General features: G+C 40.9%; 1 protein-coding gene across 2 annotated transcripts in view; it reads left to right on the forward strand.

Moving 5' to 3' along the window:
• Window positions 1–16,095, forward strand: part of PIGN (phosphatidylinositol glycan anchor biosynthesis class N) — a 103,316-nt gene extending 87,221 nt beyond the window's left edge. Inside the window, exons 25-29 of one of the 2 annotated variants that reach the window (XM_027736766.2) lie at window positions 236–311; window positions 1,544–1,617; window positions 4,498–4,540; window positions 6,238–6,290; window positions 15,672–16,095. In XM_027736766.2, coding sequence (XP_027592567.2) covers window positions 236–311; window positions 1,544–1,617; window positions 4,498–4,540; window positions 6,238–6,290; window positions 15,672–15,795 — 370 coding nt within the window. In that variant the 3' untranslated portion in view covers window positions 15,796–16,095. Of the gene's footprint in view, window positions 1–235; window positions 312–1,543; window positions 1,623–4,497; window positions 4,541–6,237; window positions 6,295–15,671 lie in introns of those variants that run through there. The other variant, XM_039388920.1, reaches the window with a different exon arrangement.
• The last annotated feature ends 3,770 nt before the right edge of the window (window positions 16,096–19,865 follow it).

Genomic DNA, 19,865 nt, shown 5'->3' on the forward strand with positions numbered 1-19,865 from the left:
GCTCACAAACAGCATGGCACCTCAAAAAACACAAGTAGAGAAAAATTGTAGAGAAAGAAAATTGAGGCTGGCAGTCCCTGCTAATTTAATATTTCAGCAAGAGAAGAGAAAGTTGGAAACCTTGTTTAAGACAAATGTATGTACACCCAGTGTGTTACAGGGTAACTAAATGCTCTATTTTTTAATGGAAAATGCCACTTCAAAGATATGTAATGTCTTTTTCATGTTTCTTTAGTTTTGATCCTGCTTCTGTCTATTGTTTCTTGACTGTGTTCAGTCCCTTCATGATGGGAGGCTTGCTTGTACTGAAGGTTAGTAATCTTACCTTAGTGAAATTATCTTAAAGAACTGTTGAATAAATAATGTATAATGTTGTTACTTTGCAATTCACAAAAACACGTATGTGTATATGAGCTTCATTGATGTGTAAAGCTTTCAGCCTTTGTAGTGTTTCTAAAAATAGATCATTCTCTTTCCCGAAAGAGAGAAGCTAAAGTGTGTGGATGTATATTTTAACAGCATTAGGTCAGTATATCATATCAAAATGGAAATCTCAAATGTTGAAAAGACTTGATTCATTTTAAAAATTATTAAAAAAATTAAATCTTTTCCTTTAGCATAATATCTACAGAAATGTTGAGATTATAAATATATTATTAGCTTTAAATATATTACATTAAGTACAGGCTTTGAATGTTCTACTGATTAGGTTGTCATTTTACAATGGATATTATTTTTTATATTTTTAAATAGTCTGTCAAAGATTGGATTGCATGCACTTCTTGTTTGCAGGCAAGGTGTGGGAGTTCTTTGCTAGCATTTGAGTAAAGAGTCTGCCAGAAGGGTGAAGGGAAACACTGACTTTTTGGATTATTGCTAAAATAAGCAATATTTCCTGCCTCTGCCTTTCTGCTGCTTCTGTCCTGGAGAAAGCAGACTTAAACTACAGGTATACTGCATGTTACATGGCAGGACACCAATAATGCAAACCTTCTGGATGCAAGAAATCAGGTTTTAGCAATGTGTTGACATTGCTAACTTAAGGATTGCAAGTCAGCTTTGTAAAGAGCAAAAGGCACTGTTCATGTTTCTAACTTGTTTGTTTTTTTCTTAATTTACTGAGTCATTTACATTTGTTTGACTTGGCTTCAGAGGGGCAGTGTGATCCTTGTCTTACTGAATGCATTCTATGTTTAGACTTTTTTGTGGTTGAGATGAGATGAGATTGTCCTATTACACTTGGAGTTCTGTCACATGAGATACTGAATCTAAATAGTTGTGACTTGTAGTCTTGTTGCAGTATTTATTACTACTGCTAAAATGGATAAATGAAGTGAGGATCATTAATGTGTTTTAATTGTAGTTTTTCATTTAGTGGAAGTGTTTCCTGCAAAATTATTTTCTACCCTGTCTAGCCTATATTTTATTTTCATAACATAGACATTCTGTGATAATTTGAAAAGCAGGAAAATATTTCCACAACCTGCCCGGGTTGTTTTGTAAATATTACTATAAGCCAACATGTTGCTTGTGTTTTAAACAGGTTGTGATCCCATTTGTTCTCGTATCATGTGCTTTCGAAGCTGTTCAAGTCACAACACAGCTGTCTTCTAAGAGGTACAGTAAGTGCTGTATTTCTGCATTAGTAAGTGTTTCAAATCTATTTTATAAGAATTCAGGACTGTCAAATCTCAATCTGAATTTAAAAATCCCAAAACCTGTTAGATCACATTGTTACTTTTATTTGTTATTATGGTTTGGGGTTTTGTTTAGTGATTTTTACAAGCTCAGGAGTTGTTTTCTTAGTAATAAATGAGTATAAATGGAAGTGTTCACCCTGTCTGAAACAATCAGATATTTAATATTCTTTGTTGACAATACACAGAAAGAGCACTTTTTCCTCCATAATGAAAAAAAATGAGCAGAATTTAAAGTTTAATTTTTATTTTATGTTGCATCTCTGCCTATAGTATAATATTTTTAAATAGCCCATTTATAAAGTAACCACTTTATAGATTTGTAGCACTGACCTCACCACAAATAGCATTTAAGAAAAAGCAAAAAAAAAAAAGGCCAGGTGTCCTTTCATTGCATTCAGTGCTTCCCAGATGTGTTCAGTATTACATATTTTTTGCAGTAGGACCAGATGGCTGCCAGTCCTTTCCTCATCTCTAAAGACTTTGCAGAGACCATGTGAGATGGGTGCCCAGCCTCACAGAGGGCTGTATCCAGACTTGAAATATCGTCATGCTTTTCACTATCTAGATTTTTATTTTCTGTGTTAGCCCTCCTTACCCCTTTCAGTGGACCCAGTGCACATGACTGAATCCTCTGTTCATCATGTGATATTATGGATAGTGCTGAGGTGGAGGAGGTCTCTGTCAGCCATGTGATTTTCAGCTTGTCACCATGTGATGTTGTGTGGGACTGACTAAAAGTCCTACTGTCAGTGGCAGAAGGACCACAGGAACCTTCTCCTTCATATTGCTCAGCTGAGCAGTACATCACGTACTGTGATGCTCTCTGCCTTTATGTTTGTTTTCATCCTGCCTGTGCCTTGTCTGTTGTCTCCTTTGCACAACACCACTCTGTACTAATGAGAGATGGGGTAGTCTGAAATGTGACTTCTTGTGGGAGTGGCAGCACGAGGTTCACCATCCCTTTTACCTGCTGTGTTTGCACTGTACTTGGGCTATCCTTGGACCCCCAAGGAAGGGTATTCATCCTCATCAGTAAGGCTTATACAAAAGGGACTGGGGTTGCTCAGACAACCAGCTAGTGATTTCCATTTCTGGGGCTTGAGCAGCATAAAGGTCAGCATTTCCTAACTTGCGAATGCTTGCCTTGGCAGCGCTGGTGATATTGCAAACTTTTATGGAATGTTAATCTGTGTGTGTGAGAGGGGAAATAATACCAGCTTCGTAAACCAGAGGACATGAGTATGTCTGTGCTGCTTTATGAGGCTGTGGTTGTTACTCTGTCTAGTGTTTGTGCCAGCTTCATTTAGCTGCGCTCAGGTAACAATAGCAGTGATACTGCCACAGCACCAGCCTGGGAACAAGCAGAAACCGCAAGACATGCCCAGGATCCCTGGAGGGGTTGTGCTCTGATTGTCAGTGTATCCTGAAGTCTGTGCTTGCACTCTTTATTGCTCTTGCTGCCCCTGCTAGATAAATTAAGCCATCACAGGGAACAATCTTGTCTTTGCAGTGTATAAACATGCCCTGAGATTAGCATTGTCCTTCTGTTGTGAAAGGCTTCCTGCAGTTCAGAAAGGCAAAAAGTAGATTTTTATTATTTGGACAAATTGCTTCTAAACTCCCTGTTTACAGATTAATTTCCTTTCTTTGGGGAATGTTCTGTCCCAATATGTTCTTGGAGCTTGCCTGTGAAAATAGCCCTCTAACTGAGTGCCTCCTAGGAACTGTAAGATTGCAACATCCTATCTGAGCCATAGGTAGGGGAAGAGAAGCCTTTCTGTGTGTCGGAGAATGCAGCTGGTTTGTTGCATCCTGATTTGCTAATGAAGCACAACTGACACAGGCAGTATCAGAAACTTCCTCATGTGGAGGCATTGGTATGGGTGTCTCCCCAGTACATGCTCATGCAACGCTGCAGCAGGACATTTTCCTGAAAAAACCCTTTGTGGTTTTATGAGGGTAGTACTGATAAAATATCTGTATTCTATTTAAAGGGTTTTTTTGTTAATGGGTCAGCTGTTTGCAACATTGTTTCAGTGTCATTAATTTAGAAACCAGTTTTAACCAGTTACAGCAATTGCTTTCACGTAATTTACGATTTACATAGTTTAATGAAAAGATTAGGTTAATGGGGGGGAAAAACTACCTCTGCGTCCTCCCTTCTCCTTTGTTTTACTGGCCACAGCCTACTTCCCGGGAGTAACCTGCCACCTGACAGAGAGGCCCAGGGGTTTGGGAACGTGCCACCAAAATGCTGGGTGTTCCCAGAGCAGCTTATGGGCACCCAGAGATCTGGAAGGACGCAAAGCTCCTCCTTTAGCAGCCTCTTTCCCAGCAGGGTGTTGTCAGGGTGGGACTGATCAACTCAGGTGTCTGTCTGCCTGTGCCAAACAGCTTTGCTCACTCTTGGGTACATTGTGAAGCTTCTAAATCAGCTGTATTTGGTCTAACTAGCACAGAGCTTCCTGCATGAGGAATAGGCAGGTGCTGTTTGTAAAGATACTCTTTTCTCCAAAAAATTACTCAAGTTAGGCTTCTTTGTTGCAAAATTGAAACTCTGTTAATTTGAAATGCCTTTTTCAGGCAGGGTGGGATTATAAGTGCCTGCATGTCCTAGTCATGTATTTTAACTGTTCTCTAATACTTTGAAATATACCCAAGTGTTTGAAAGGCAAGTGCAAGAAATCCTATCTTACTTTACTTTCTTTGTGGGGGTTTTAATAAGCTTTTTTAACATCCGTGGCCATAAATAAAGGTCAGTGGTCTGATTTTGTTTTTGGTTTTTTTTTCTTTGCAGCCTTTTCCTCATTGTTCTTGTGATTTCAGACATTATGGCTTTGGTAAGTTGTTGTTGCACATTCTGTTCCAATAAGATCAAGAAGCAGAGGGTTCTCCTAATTCCGTCAAGAGAGATCTGAATTTGTTTCAGACTTCAAAGTTCCTGTAAGTAGGGCAGAGAATTGGATTGAAATCCTAGCATAACTTAGAGATAAAACTCTTCCAATCACTGCTCTTCAAATTTCATGTAATTAATGCATCTGAAGAAGCAGTGTTCTCATAATAATAGGAGACAAAAATGAAGTAATAAGTTACCATTCTGAGTTTTTCATATACTTTACAATCAAATTCCTAGGAAAAATTTAAATAAGAATGTCAGTTTTAGCTGTGGGCATGGTTTAGTTAATTTTTCAGGAATTTGCAACCTTTTACCCACACCAGCTTCCCTTGAAAAAGAGAAATGCATTACCCACCAACTCTGTTAAAATTGTCAGAATCCAAGAGATCAGCAACATCCGAAAAGACACTTCGTGCCCTTTGTTAGGAAATGCTATCTTCAGAAAGCTTGCATCTGCAAACCAAGCTAGCTAAAACAACCCAAAGCTGAACAATACCCCAACATAATTTTTGCAGATTAAAAGTATGCTTTCATTGTCCACTCAAACTGTCTTCATCTCAACAAGCAGTGCCACTAGCTATCACAAGGTAAACAGAAACCTTTTCAAACCAGCAGGTAGAGCTGCTGTTGTCACTTCATACACGCTGTTTTCATTTTGTCCCTTGGAGTGAGCTTTCCTGATCTTATATCCTAGTACAGTGAGATCTGTGAATATCACCTGATAGGAAAAACAGTGAGTAAAAATCCAATAATTACTAATTTGTCTGTAGAGTGAGAAATGAAGAAGGTATAGTTACATCTAGTTTCAAATAAGTCTGTATGACTAATCTGATTTTGGATAATTCCCACAGGAAAAGGATTAAAATACCATTAAACCACATTCATAACATTTCACTAATAAAATCAGTATAACTAAACCAAAAGAAGCCTGCAGGTATTTACCGGTGTGTAGCAAGCCCAGTATATCCAGATCTTACATCTCACATATTCTTCTATTTCGGTTTAAGTATTTTAAAACAATTAGCAAGTATATACTTGGTATAAAAAAAACAAAACAAACAACCTAACACATATTACTGAAGAGGTTTGATATGCAGGAGCTCTGTGTGTATAAAGAAGAGAGGAAGTTGCAGGACAAAAAAAAGAGAACGGGATTTGTGATCTTGAATCAACGTGGCCACCAGCTAGAATTAAGGGAAGTCACTAATAGACAAGTACTGTCTTCTCCCAACATTATTCCCACTTTACAGGTGGGGAACTGCCAGAGTTGCCTGAAAAAATTTGTGTTGAAATTCCATGAAAACTTTTAGGCACTATACATTTGAGATCTAGTTATTTCAAACAATAAGGTGGCTTGGCTTTTCTTATTGAAAAAGTTCTGGTATTACTGTTTCTTACAAGCCCAGCTGGACAGAACTTATTGCTTCTTTAGATGTTTTTGTTTGATAGCATGTTAAATCTATTTCTTGTTCCTAGATTATTCTTTACTATGGTCCAAATGAACATTCCTTGAAATGTTTTGCCCTTATTTTACTTGAAGAATTAGAAATTTGGAGTAAACAGCCTTAAACATTGGGATTTAATTTTCTGTTTTGAATTGTGCAGTGTTGATGTACTAATCAAAGTTGTTTTATTTCTTAGCATTTTTTCTTTTTGGTGAAAGATTATGGAAGCTGGCTGGATATTGGAACAAGGTACAGTACCTTTTTTGCCTCCAGTGTATTTTAAAGGCTCATAGGTTCATATGGTTGTTTATCTACTCATAACTCTTGTAATTTTTTCCATTGATTCTCCTTAATCTAATGATTCAGGGATGTTTCACATACTTGAAACACATGTGCACGCATATGTATACATATCTCAAGCTAAAACTTGTGTCTGAAAATCTGTGCCAGAGCAACACAAAATAATGAATCTAACATGGCAAGAAATACAGTTAGTAGGATTTGTTTCATTGCTAAGAGTAATTACACAAAAAATATTATAACTACTGTTTTTCATTTTAATTAGTTGTAATCACTGTTAAAATAACAATTTATCAAAGTTGTTAATTATCTTGTGTCTAGTTAAGGCTCCTTATACAATCCACTGTGAATTCATGAACCTTGTGTAAATGTGTTGGTGGCTACCAAGGCCTATGCATTTATCCTCCCTCTGCTTGGGGAAAAGTTTAACATCAGCATTTAAACATAGAAATTACAGGTAAAGTAACAGAATTTGTTTTGCATTATGAGTTATATTGGCCTCCACAGCATACATCGTGGGGCAGATTTTCAACTGTGGAGTCTTGTTTATGAATAGTCCACAAATAATAAACACCAGGAATACACATTTCAGATTTACCTTCCCTGAGTTGTGGAAATAGATAATATGCCATAATAAGCTTAGCGGGGAATGCGTCGTTACTAATCCAGCCAATCTGGTCACTTGACACTGTTATTTAAACAGAAGTTGAATAGTGACCCATTGTTAATATTCTGTTTAGTCTACTTTGCTGAGCCCCCACATTCCCAGCTGCAGGTGCATGCATGGACACACACATGTGCACACGTATTCTGCCTGTTTTCTTTCGAGGTTCCAATTCCTGCTTAGAGCTACCTTTTGAAGGTTCCTAGGAGGCAGAGATACAGTTGGATCAGATAGTGAAAATGATGCTTTAACGTCACACTTCCTTGCTATGGTCAGTTTATGGTAAATCAGATGGCCTCATCCTTTGGTTTTAATTCTTATGCAGATTAATAAGGATATTAAAGACCTCAGAAAATTTCTGTTCTGCTGGGTAAGAAGCTTGCTAAGTAGGAGTTAGCAGCAAAAATGTAAATTGTTACAAGTACTCAAAAGCTTCCTCTCTGATACATGGCCTTCATAGTGTAGAGCTTTACAACAGTGATGCATTGTTTGATCCATTTCAGCTGGAAGTTTGCCTTATTCTGAAGAGTTTGGGAGAGCTCGTTATGCACCACTATAATTCTGCCTCTCCACATGTGTGTTTTGATCACTGAAGAAAGCACTGAAAAAGGCCTTTCAGAAGAGTAATTTGTGATTAATTTTTAACGTGGCAATGCTTAATGTTCAGGCAGTCTCTGTCATTACTTCACTTTTGAGTGCTTGACTCTACCACCTATGTAATTTTATTGTAGTCTCTTTGTATTTGTTTTGTATGTATGTGTGTACAGGCGCATAAGATAAAAATAATGAGATTGCATAAGAAAAGAGGTGAAGCCATAGGGACAGTGCTGAAATGGTCCTTCTTTTATATAGCATGAGTGTCACTGATAGTCGGAACGGCCAAAGCGACACAGATATCAGACGTAGTCCAGGTGTAAGGTGATCAGGAAGCTGTTTATTGCTCTCAAGTGTTTCTTTTATACTCTTTGTACGCTATCGTGCCACAACGCAATTGGTCAAAAGTCTCTAGCATAAGGCACTGTACATATTCTCACTGGAGAAACAGAAGACACTGTGCTTATTGTCATTGGTGACCTGAGGACACTGTGCACACTTGTCATTGGTGATATTATGCACATTTTGATTGGTGACCTTTGGTCTGGGCTGCATTATGTTTGTTCCGTCCAACATTACAGTAAATATTTCCTTAAAGTTGTTTAAATTCCTCGTCACTAATTGCCAGGCTGCTGACAGGTTCTCTGTCAACCCCGACACATGAGCATTATTTTTGCACCAGAACTTTTTCCTCTGAGCAGATTTCTAATGTGTGATCCTCAGGCCTTGGCAAAATTAGCAAGCAACAGCAGAAGCTTTTTTTTGTTTATTCCTGAAAGGGAAGATGAGCTTTGTGGGGGTTTGGGCAATTCCCAAAACCAGTGGGAGTGAGATACTAACGTGGCTTTTTCCTGTCCTCCTGTTGCAAGTGCAGTGACAACTCTGTGACAATTCTCTGCAGTGTTGTCTGTTGCCGCTTTGACAGCAAGGTCTGAAAATATCCTGTCTTAGTTGAAATTTTACATGTTGCCAAAATTTTCCTGAGAAGGCTGAGTCAGTTAAGGAAATGATGGTTTTTTTTTTTTTTTTTTCACCCCCAACTGTTTGTATCTGAACAAAACCTGTATGGGATTTCTCAGAACAAAGAATAGGAGCACTCTTAGGGACACCTGCTCTTATGTTTTCTTTTTTTTTGGGGGGGGTGTCTTTGTTTGTTTTGTGACACTGATACGAAGTGTGTGTGAACAAAAATATCTGGATTTGTGTTTCATTACTGGTTACCGCATTACTGAAATCACAGGTGGAAAAGCAGCAATGTAATTGCCCAGTGGCGGTTCATTCCTCCGAAGTCTGTTAGAGTCCAGTGGTATATGTGCCACATTTGTAAAGCTTCTGATGTATGTTTCCATACTCATTCTTTTTTGTGGTCATGGCTTTCTATGGATTTTCTAATTACCACACTTTAAAACTTTTGTATTTCCTCTCTCTTACCAAGAATATGCAAGTTCAGTAGGAGATTCTCATTAAGCAATACTTGTCTTTTCCAATACCCAAGTTTCATTTGGAAGGGCTGGCTTTAAATCCCTTGCGATAAAAAGACCTTCACTCCTTTTTTTAAGCTGATGTTTTGTTTCCTAGTGGATCTCATTGTTTGGAAGTCAGGTTTGTTTACTGAACTGGCATTTCCTTTTTTTTTAAACATTTCACCCCTAACTCCTGACTTCTACGTCTTGTTCTACCATGTCTTAACTACATGACATGTCATTTTACTATGCCTCATATTTGTATTAACAATGTGATGTCTTTATTCTCCTGATTGAATTCACCATGCCACTTAAGTATTGTCTTTGAATGGAAGCAGATTTCTACCTTTTCCATTCTTCCAGTTCATTAATGAAATGCTGAGCAACAACAGATCCAACATACAGTCCTGTATTACCACATTCAGCAAGCTATCAACTGATTCCCTCCTTGCAGTACATTATCAATTACCATAAATATTTATGGCTTCTTAGAAAGTTTTAAAGCCTCTTTTCTTAATGGCCGTGCCAAAATCAGTGCAAACTTGTCTTTCAGAGAGTGCTTTTCATTGTTTTGGTGTAATAACAGGATAATAATCTTGCGGTGAATGTGGAACTCAAAGCAACGGCTTATGCAAGCTTCTGAGGCCTGCTACCCTTTACCTCTATATCTCGAGGTAACCTAAATTGCATCATATGCAATGTCACTAAAATAATTTCTCTGCAGCTTAAAAGGTATATTTATCTGTCTCTATCTATAGATCTCCAGAGAGAGAGAGAAATAGCCTTTAAAGCCTACTACGTCTTTACAGTATATGCAATTTGTAAATAGCTTTACAGTCTGATAGTCAAGATAAACCTTAAAGGTTCTTTATATGGCTATTATATAGCTTTATACAGACACATACTGTACTGCTCCCTCTTTTTATAACAGTTGCTGGAAGATAAAATTATGATCTTAACTGTTCTTCTGCAGTCTTGAAGGTCCGGGGGCATAGATTAAGTATGAGACTGGTTTTGTAGGTTTTAGGGATAATGGAATTGATTTCAGGGTTAGGGTGCTGGGGTTTCTTGGTCTGACTATTAAAACAAAAATGATGTGCTTTGTGATTTGTTTTTTGTGAAACAGAGGAGAGAGGGTGTGGAATCCTGGCTGTAAATGCAAGAGACTTAAAATTCAGAATGCAAATCTAGAGTTGTAGGGTGTGCTTGGGGACAGTCCCACCGTTCAAAATAGCATGTCATGGAGAAATAATATTTTTGGACTCTTCTGGAGAGTGTTCTTCACTTCTTGCACAAGTTATTTTTGTTTTACTTGTTTTGTTTCTAGTTTTTTAAGTGCTATGGTAACTTACTCCATCTTCTTGTCTTTCCAGCTTCTAATCAGGTGTGTCATCTTAGGAATTAGCCTGTCTTGAGAGAAAGCCAACTTTTGGAACAAGATTGATTCCGGCCCCCCAACCCCTCAAATTTTTGGCTATCTTAGACTCTTCTTGTCTTTGATTAGTACTTCTCACCAATATACACTGTCACAAAAAAAGCCAGGAGATGGTAGTACCTCATATGTTCTCCTTGTGGTTCCTTGCCACCGAAACAGGTGTCTTCCTCCCTGATAAAGAATTTTCCTACCACTAGCTTTGCCTGTTGACATTGATCCATATGTAGGGCACTCACCTTTCCATTGAAGCATGGCCTTACCATAGATCATCCATGATCACCTACACCTGCTACCTCTACCATCTCATTTACAAGTATTGCCTCACTGTGCCCCATTATGCTATTCTCTTATATCTGTTTATGTTTCTTCTTCCTCCACATGGATCTAAACTGCCTGGAGCCTAGAACCTCACTCCCTTTTCTCATTGGCTCAGGTTTGATTTCTGATGCAGAAAGCTTGTTTTGAGAATTACCTTCTTCACTGTAACTACAGATCCAGTCAAGGATGCAGTTCTGAATTGTATAGGGATCAAGATTTTGACACTGCTGTTTGGCATATGCTCGTAAGAGTCTTGCTTTGTTTGTTTACCTACAGCATTACCTCAGCCTAAAATGTAATTTACCACACAGAACTGCCCACAGGCACCACAGTACCAGTTGCTGATAACCCCAGAGATGCTGACTATTTGTAATTACATGACAAGTAGATTGAAATTGTTTTTAATTGTGCTCTATGGGAATATATATATATATTTACTCTGAACGACTGATATCTTAATAAAGGAGCATAACTATTCAGCCTTTTGCAGAATAGGAAGGGAGAAGTGTGTGCAACATGCTCTTCTTTGCAAAGGTATCCAGTCCTTCAACTGACAGGTAGCTAAGAAGAGTTTGTGGAGACCTTTGCCTTTGAGAAAGCCTGTCTCTATGCCCCCCCAAATCACTGATAAGCACTCACATCTGAAAGAGCTCCTTTTGGGTCAGACAGGACCTGTCTAGCGTCTTGACAGATGCCTGTCTAGGAACCATGCTGATGCCAACCATGGTCCTCTGGTGGCTGTCTTGGGGTAGGAATAAAGGCAGGGCCTTCATTTGGCTTGTGATTTTCAGATTTCTCATTCAAGCTTTCTTTGAAAGTTAGAAGGAACGCAGCCTTGCTGCTTACGTGAAAAACTAGAATTCTGGAGCCAGGTGAGAAGGAAGGCTGAGTTTTTACCAGTAATGCATGAGACACTAAGCCATCCAGCTATTTATTGGAGTAGCTGTTCCTTTAAGAGCTGTGCAAACTCATGTACCTGTGCAAACTCATGTGCTGCTTGTAGAGTCCCCAAGGGCACATGAAGCCATGAAGGTAACTGCAACAAGGGTTTGAATTTCAGCTCTCAACATCTCCTTTCCCATGGAGAACTGAAACTGAAGCTGTAACACACACAGATGGTCTTGAAAGGGCAACTCTTGAGGGAGTTGCGTTATCTTGTTGTAGATGTGCTGTGTACTACGAAGTCCGAAGTGCACTGCCCAGGTGACAGTAGGCTTCCTGCCTGACTTCATGCATGATCTCCCTGTGTCTTCTTACACCTTCCCCACAGAAACGGGACAGGAGCTTGGCTCTCATAGACATGCTGTTCTGCTTAGCTAGAATTGCAAGAAGCAGATGCTTGTAGGAAAGATGTTTCCTGTCTGATATGTTAAACCTCGAGTTGTTCACATTACTGAATATTTTCAGTTGTGCTGCATGCAGGTGGGAGTTTACATGGATGCAAGCTTTTGAGGTGGATTGTGCTCACTGAGGTCTGAGCCCATTTATGCCAGTGGATTTTTCTAATTGATTTCTTAAAATTATATATTTTTAGCAAGGTATTTGTGAGAAGGTTTAGTCAGACTTAACTGAAACGGAAAAATCCTATAGCATTGGTAAAGTCTGGTTTTGTGTTCTCCATACACTTTGGTCCTTTAGTTACTGGTAGTCTGACTGTAGAAGAGCTTGTGCTCATTAGTGAACTTTTTGGATTACTTTTACTCTCTCGCAGTGGTTAGTGGCCCAGCTTTGTTAAGAGCTGGTGCTTCTCCACTTCACAGAGCTAAATTGTGCTAGGCTAGTGCCAGAGTTGCTACAGTCTCAGGGTTGTGAGGATTGATAGCATCGACATTATGAGCTTTACTGCTCTTCTGTGGCTAAACTCTCAAACTGAATGAGTCCTCTGGCAGAAATTCCAGATCATTAAGCCAGCAAGTGTTCCTTGCAATCCTTTTTTGTGACTAAACTCAGACTTCATCGAGTCTGAAGTTACTCTGCTTGTCCTAAAGAGCCATCTACTTTGAAATTGTGGGTATAAGTGCATCAGGAGGTATGAGTATCTCTCATGTCAGAATGCCAGTATCTTCATTAGTCCCAGAAAAAACCAAAGCAGCACTGGATGCATGATGAAGACAAATGCAGAGGTGTTTCATCTGCAACTCTAGCCTGGAATGTCACTGGCTTTGGAAAAATTCTGATTTCTTAATGACTAGTGGTTTACATTAACAGCAGCTCGATTGAGATGTTACAGAATCACAGAATGGTTGAGGTGGGAAGGTACCACTGGAGGTCATGTAGTCCAACCTCCCTGGTCGAGCATGATCCCCCAGAGCATGTTACTCAGGATTGTGTCCAGATGGCTTTTGAGTATCTCCAGGGAAGGAGACTCCAAAACCCCTCTGGGCAGCCTGTTACAACTCTCAGTCACCTGCACAACAAAGAAGTTCTTCCTCATGTTCAGGTGGAACTTCCTGTGTTCTAGTTTTTGCCTGTTGCTTCTTGTTCTGTCGCTTGGCACCATGGAGAAGAGCCTGGCTTCATCCTCTTGACATCTTTTTTGAGGAGGCATCTGCCCTGTCATCCACGTCATTGGTGAATAAGTTAAATAATACTGGGCCCAGTATTGAATCTTGGGAGAAACCACTAGTGACAGCCTCCTACTAGACCCTGTGCCATTGATTACAACCCTCAGGGATCGGCTTTTCAGCCAGTTCTCAATCCACTTCACTGTCCACTCATCCTTTATGCACTTCCTGAGTTTGCCTTTGAGGATATCAAGGGAGACAGTGTCAAAAGCCTTGAAGTCCAGGTAGATTGTATCCACTGCTCTCTCTCCAGCTCTATCTCCAGCTAGTATCCCATCATAGAAGGCAATCAGGTTGGTTAAGCATGATTTCCCTTTGGTGAATCCATCCTGACTGTACCTGATCACCTTCTTGTCTTCCACATGCTTAGAGATGACCTCCAGGTTGAGCCATTCCATCACCTTTCCAGGAATGGAAGCGAGGCTGACTGGTCTGTAACTCCCTGGTCCTCCTTCTTACCATTTTTGAAGACTGGGGTGACTTTGGCTTTCTTTCAGTCTTTTGGCACCTCTCCAATTGCTCACCTCTACCATGAGCTTTCAAAGATGATTGAGAGTAGCCTGGCACTTTCTTCAGTTCCTTCAGCACTAGTGGATGCATCCCATCAGGACTCATGGACTTGTGGATGTCAGACTTTAGAATAGTCTCTAACCCAGTGCTCCCACACCAAGGGAAAGTCTGCCTTTCTGCAGACCTGCTCCCTGATCTCCTGGGTCAGGAATTCCCGAGAGCTAGCCTTGGCAGTGAAGACTGAAGCAAGGAAAACGTTCAGTATCTCAGCCTTCTCTGCAACCTCTGTTGCAAGGGTCTCTGTTCCATTCAGTAGCAGATCCACATTTTTCATAGTTTTCCTTTTGTTATTGGTGTCTTTGAAGAAGCCCTTCTTGTTATTCTTGACATCCTTAGCCAGATTTATTTCCAAATGGACCTTGAACCCGTTGAACATAGGATGCTGAATATCCTAGGTCAAATCTCAGTCTGACCCTGAATAGCCCATCTGTAACACTAGGGAATATCAGGTAACAGAATTTGAGCGAGTGGAGAACAAGCTCTTTGCTCATTAGACTTTTAATCATTAGTGACTTAAGGATTTTCTAACCCAGAAGCTGCATTTTTGTGTTGTGTTTATTAGCCACTCTTGAACTCACCTCTTTAATCTCTTTGAAAACATGTGTTACCACAGCAGAGAATTCTACAGTTTTCAGAATGGTGAGTGAAGAAGTAGTGTGGGGGGGTGTTGTGAGTTTTTTTTGGTTGTTTTGTTTGTTTGTTTGTTTTGTTTTTCTTACAACCTCTTGTCACTGGAATAGTTTTTTCTCTAGAAAATTGCAGTTCAGCTATCATAAATATCTGAGTTGTCTTACTACCAAGGAATGTCTACCTGATGGCAAGTTCTCCCTAGATTCTGTGTTATAGTTGACAGCAAATGGAAGTTTTGCAATTGTTTCAGTCACATAACTTGAATTACCTACTTGAATAAAAAGGACACCCGGCACCTCTTACTCACTTGATATATGCTCAGTTGCGGTTTCTGGTGTCCCCACCATTTTATTTTGTCACAGACTTTGGTTTTGACATGATAGTGTGTAGCAGTGAATCTGATGAGAAACTTGTTTAAACATGTCTTAAAATGGCTCTTTGTGGTCCCTTTGCAAACACGTGTTTCTTCTTCCCAACACCCCCCCACAGCAACTGTTATCTCCCATGCAGGAATGTCCTGGGAAAGGTGTCCTGAGGCGTCCCATTGGTCCTTTGTTTAACCCCTTCCTATTGGCTGTTGACCCTTTACCTGATGGTTTCTTTTGTGTGACCCTGAACTTGTGATTGGTTCCCCTTTGACCCTCCTAAAAGCCTTATAAACCCCTTCCCAACAATAAACTCTCTCTTGCCTCCTCTCCACGCCGGTGTGCTGTCTCTGTGCCTGCCATGGAGCCACGTGGGTGGTGGGGGGAGGGGAGGGCACCTCTCCCCTCCAGGCTCAGGGCCTGAAAAACCCTGTCGCTGGAGTCCCCTTTCCTCGTCCCTCAAGACGTCGGAAATGGTTCTTCAGATGGAGATGGAACTAGAGCTGGGCTCCCCCACGTCGTGGGTGGGGAAAGGGATCCAGAATAGTGCTGCTCTAATACTTGTCTTGTAGGAGCAGCATATATAATGACATCCTAGGTCAATAATTAGGCCTAGTTAAAATGAAAAAAAATATTTAGAGGGTTGTTTATGTCAGGATTTATTTTTTTTTTAACTCTGCAAATTTGTATTTCTCTCTCACTTTTTTTATCTGTCTCCTCCTTGCAGCATTAGCCATTATGTGCTGGTGATGTCTCTGACCATATTTATGATGTTGATGAATGGACTGGCACAGCTGTTAACCACACAGAGACTTGAACTTCCCAGAAGGACTAAGCACCATTCCACGTGATAAAGCGATAAGTGTTCCCACCTTGCTCAAATCCTCAGGCTTCCTCTGAACCAGTCTCCACCTCCAGAATGTAAATATGACTTAATGGACTAGAGTGCCAAAATCCCATTCAGGGATCAGAGTGCTCTGTTGATACAGATTAAATGCTGTGACGTGACTGAAATTTGCATTTGAGAATTGCCATTTAGACATCAACGGGGATAAAAAAGCCTCTGGTTTATTCTCCAAGCGTACATATTTCTTGAAAATAAAAACAGCAAAAAATTCTTTTTTAAAATAAATAGACAACTGTCTTTTGTAGTTGGTTTGTTTCGAGTATTTTGGTAGTTATAGCTTGTCTGCCAGCTGTTTGTCTCACGCATACTCTCATTAAGAGTCTGCAAAGTTCTAGCTTCATTTCATGCCTCGTGTAAGCATCTCGCTGACTAAGGCGTAAATGAAGTCATTCTGGGCAGATCACTGATTTGTGTGTAACTGATGTGGCATATGCATTTTAATACCTCTGAACCTGGCTGTGCTTTCTGTGACTGTGTCAGCGTGTGTATGTGAGATGTTGAGGCAGGTTAAGGCTGGTGTGCTGTGAGGCTGCTGATGTAAGACAACAGCTTTTAAAAGCTAATCTCACTGTGAATTGCTGCCATTGCCTGTGCTCTCCTGCTGCCTCCTGTGCTTGGGCAGGCTGAGCAATATGCCACTCAGGTGGCTGATTCAAATGAAAAGGAACCTGATTAAAGGACAGTAAATAGCATTTGAATTCCCTGGTCTAGTTCATGACAGGGTAGGCAGGAAGGTTTAGGGCTGATTGTTTCTGTGGCAGCCCAGAGTTAAGTCAGCATAAAGAGGTCATGAAACCAGCTGGAGTGGCTGGTTTGCAGAGAGTGATGCCACATGGAGGCTTTTTTCTTTGTTTCCATGTTTTCCTTTCCACTTGTGTTCTGCTCCTGATTACAAGCGTCGGTAATGGCTGCACCATGAATCAAATGCAGACACAAATCCCCTGGCTGTACACTGATTACAAGTGAGAGCAAAGAGCCAGGATGCTTAGAGGCTTTGCTGTTGTGAGTGCTCCTGGGGACTGAGTAACTGTAAATCCATTGCATGAAGCTTTTGAGATAGACTTGTAACCTTGTAGCCCTTACAACAGCAAGCATCAGCTTCCCTACCACTAACCTTGGTTGATTATGTATTGCAAACTGCAGTACCCACCTACACCTCAGTGTTTCATCATTCCCTGAAGTCATCTGTTGTGAGAATGATACAAACATTATATCTACTGAAGCAAAAATTGTATTTCCTGTTAGGTGTCCTGCTTTGAAACCACTTTTTCCATCTACACCATCGCTAAAAGAGCTTTTGAAGCAGATCCCTTTGCACAGTGAAGGAAGCAAGGGAAAGAAAAAGTGTTGTTCATTCTGGCCCAATCTATGATTGTATCACTAAAAATTGTGCTATGTAATATCCCTGTGTCACACTCCCAATTTGCAGCCAGGCCTTCCTATCTGGGAGCTCATACATATGGGACATGAGGCTGGCAGCCAAGGCTAGACCTGCATCGTGAGGGCTGCTCCAATGCTCTTTCCAGTCATCTGGCATTTAGCCATGGTCACATGTCTGTTTAACACTCTGGAAACTAGTCATCCCTCTGCAGGAAGTTTGGCGGGGAGAAACCAGTCACAAACCTCCATCTGCTTGTTGAGTACTAGGGAAAAAAATCGCATCAAGGGCCTGCAGTCATCCGTGCAGCTTTGGAGTGCCTCTTGAGAGTGTCTGAGCACTGGTCAGGGGGTAATTTTTTCCACTAGGTAGTGGTCCAGTGGTCCTACTGGGCATATTGCTAGCACAGCTGGCCTCAGTTGTAGAAGATATTTTGCATTTGTTACAGGCTCTACCTGCTGATCTCACACCGGAAGGTGGGCATGTGCCCACTGCTGGTAGTTGTGCCATACAGCCAAGGCAAGGAGCAACATAAGCAGGTGGAAAGTTGCCACTACAGTAAAGCCTATGTGTAGGCATGAGAATCTGCCACACTTGTTCTTAGATCCAGTAAGTATCCTTTACAGAGAGCTATCCTCACCTCAGCCCCACTCTGCAACTATCTACAGTGTACTCTATCACTGCAGCGTACTGCATCGTCAGCTCTGATGTATTGACACCTCTGTCTCCACTGCTGTCACTTCAGTACACACAGCTATAAGCCGCTGACCATCCCAGTCTCCATTGCTGGAGTGATTTCTTCGCAGAAGATGGGAGCAGCCAAACAGCTGGCCATTGAAGAAACTGATTGAAAAAGTAGCAATTGGGGACTTATAGGGCTGCCACTCCCAAGGCACATCTCCTGCAAGATGTCAAAACTGCTTGTTATCTATGACAAGACCAAGTGAATGCCCTACCTATTAAGAGAAAGCGCTGCTGGCTCTGCAGGCTCCCCAGGAGAACACATGGGAGCTCAAGCCTGATGTCTTTTCTCACTGCAGGGGGCTGGTAATAAAACAGCATCTCAGCCCACTGCGTCTAGTGCTGCTCATCTGTGGTAGTAGGGATAATCTACATACTCTGGTATACAGGCAAGGAAATGGATATGCAAAGTACAACCTGCATCAATTACTCTTTCTGTTTTATGGTTTCCATAGTGCACTTTTGTACAAAATAGGTGTTGTTTCTTACATCCATTCTTGTAAGAGGAGAAAGGGGACAATGAGCACAGTGTAACATTTGGAACAGACACGTTGTTTTTCCCCCATGCTGCTCTGCAGGGATCTGGTCTTGTTTGCCATTTGCTCTGGTTTGACCATGGTGGTAGCAACCTTAGCTGACCTTTCCCTTTCCCTCGCTGGTTCCTTGCATCTCTGTGCCATTTGTGAATTTGGTTTCTATCCGAGGCTGCAGGAGTGCTGGAGAGCAGCTCTCATGGAGAGGCAGGATTGGCTGTGCTATTCTCACGTCTCCCCAGGGGAGGCTCTTGCTGGAGTCTTGGCCTGCACTTTTGGGTTAACTCCAGCACAGGGAGGTGTCAAAAATTCTCCCACTCAGCTACTTTACAAAGCCCCATGGGGTGTGTGACAAAGTCAACTCTTTCTTCCCACAGATGCATGTTCCTCTCCAGAAACAAATGTCATCAGCAATAAAAAGTCCTCCCCAACCGTAGCAGCTAAGGTAGGGAATAAAATTTTGTACTCAGCTGAGTTTAAGCTTTCTTTTGTTCTACTTGTGGGTCTTTGAGTGTTATCCCTCCTCATGGGATTCAGACAGGACTCAGACCAAAGAAAGGGGCATTCGGAGCCACAAGAACCTTCCAGATCAGACTGTGTGTTTTCAAGGACATGAAGACAGAATTACCCCTAGTCCTCTTTGCCTGCAGTCTTTCACCTGTAGCAGAGCTGCAGACTCTCTGACTTCTAGAGCAGATGAGGCTCCAGAGAGTGAAAACTTAAGGGAGGAAAAGAAAGGTAGATTGAAATTGTTATTTTTGCCTAGGATTGCACAATTTCATTTCTTTTAACTAAAAACCTTTACAAGAAGCTTCTATCTTCTTGCTTTCAGATCCATGGACCCCTGAAGAGATAACCATAAACCTGGAGTGCCCATCAGGTGCTGTAATATGAGAGAAGCTGTACTGAAGCGCAGCTAATACAAAGATCTTGTAGTCTTCAGCTCTAGGAATTGTTCTTCGCTATTGTGCTATCAAGGCTGTACATGGCAACCTTTTGATATCTGTCCAGGGAGTGATCCGTTTCTTCAGATAGGATGAAGCCTAGATTGTATCAAGACCTCTTATGATTCAAACTAAATGACTTCCCCTTCCCCCTCACAGAGTAAATCAGATTTTACAAGCTTTGGCAATTTCAGTGCTGCCATATCTGTTGTAAGTCTGCTACAGTCTTCGCATTCTTGAATGAGAACAATTCATGGTCTTACCCAAACCTTAAACTGCAGTGTCTGGTTTGGCCAAGTCATAATACAAATGTTATTTCAGCTCCTACCACCCCAGCTAATCTGCAAGATTGTGATGCTTATTGCTTTTCAAAATTGTCCATGTGAATCCTGTAGTTCCTTTTCCTGTGGCTTTGGAG

This window comes from Pipra filicauda, unplaced genomic scaffold (genome assembly GCF_003945595.2).
Source record: "Pipra filicauda isolate LSUMZ 115617 unplaced genomic scaffold, ASM394559v2 scaffold123_size2130275_pilon, whole genome shotgun sequence".
Taxonomy (NCBI): Eukaryota; Metazoa; Chordata; class Aves; order Passeriformes; family Pipridae; genus Pipra; species Pipra filicauda.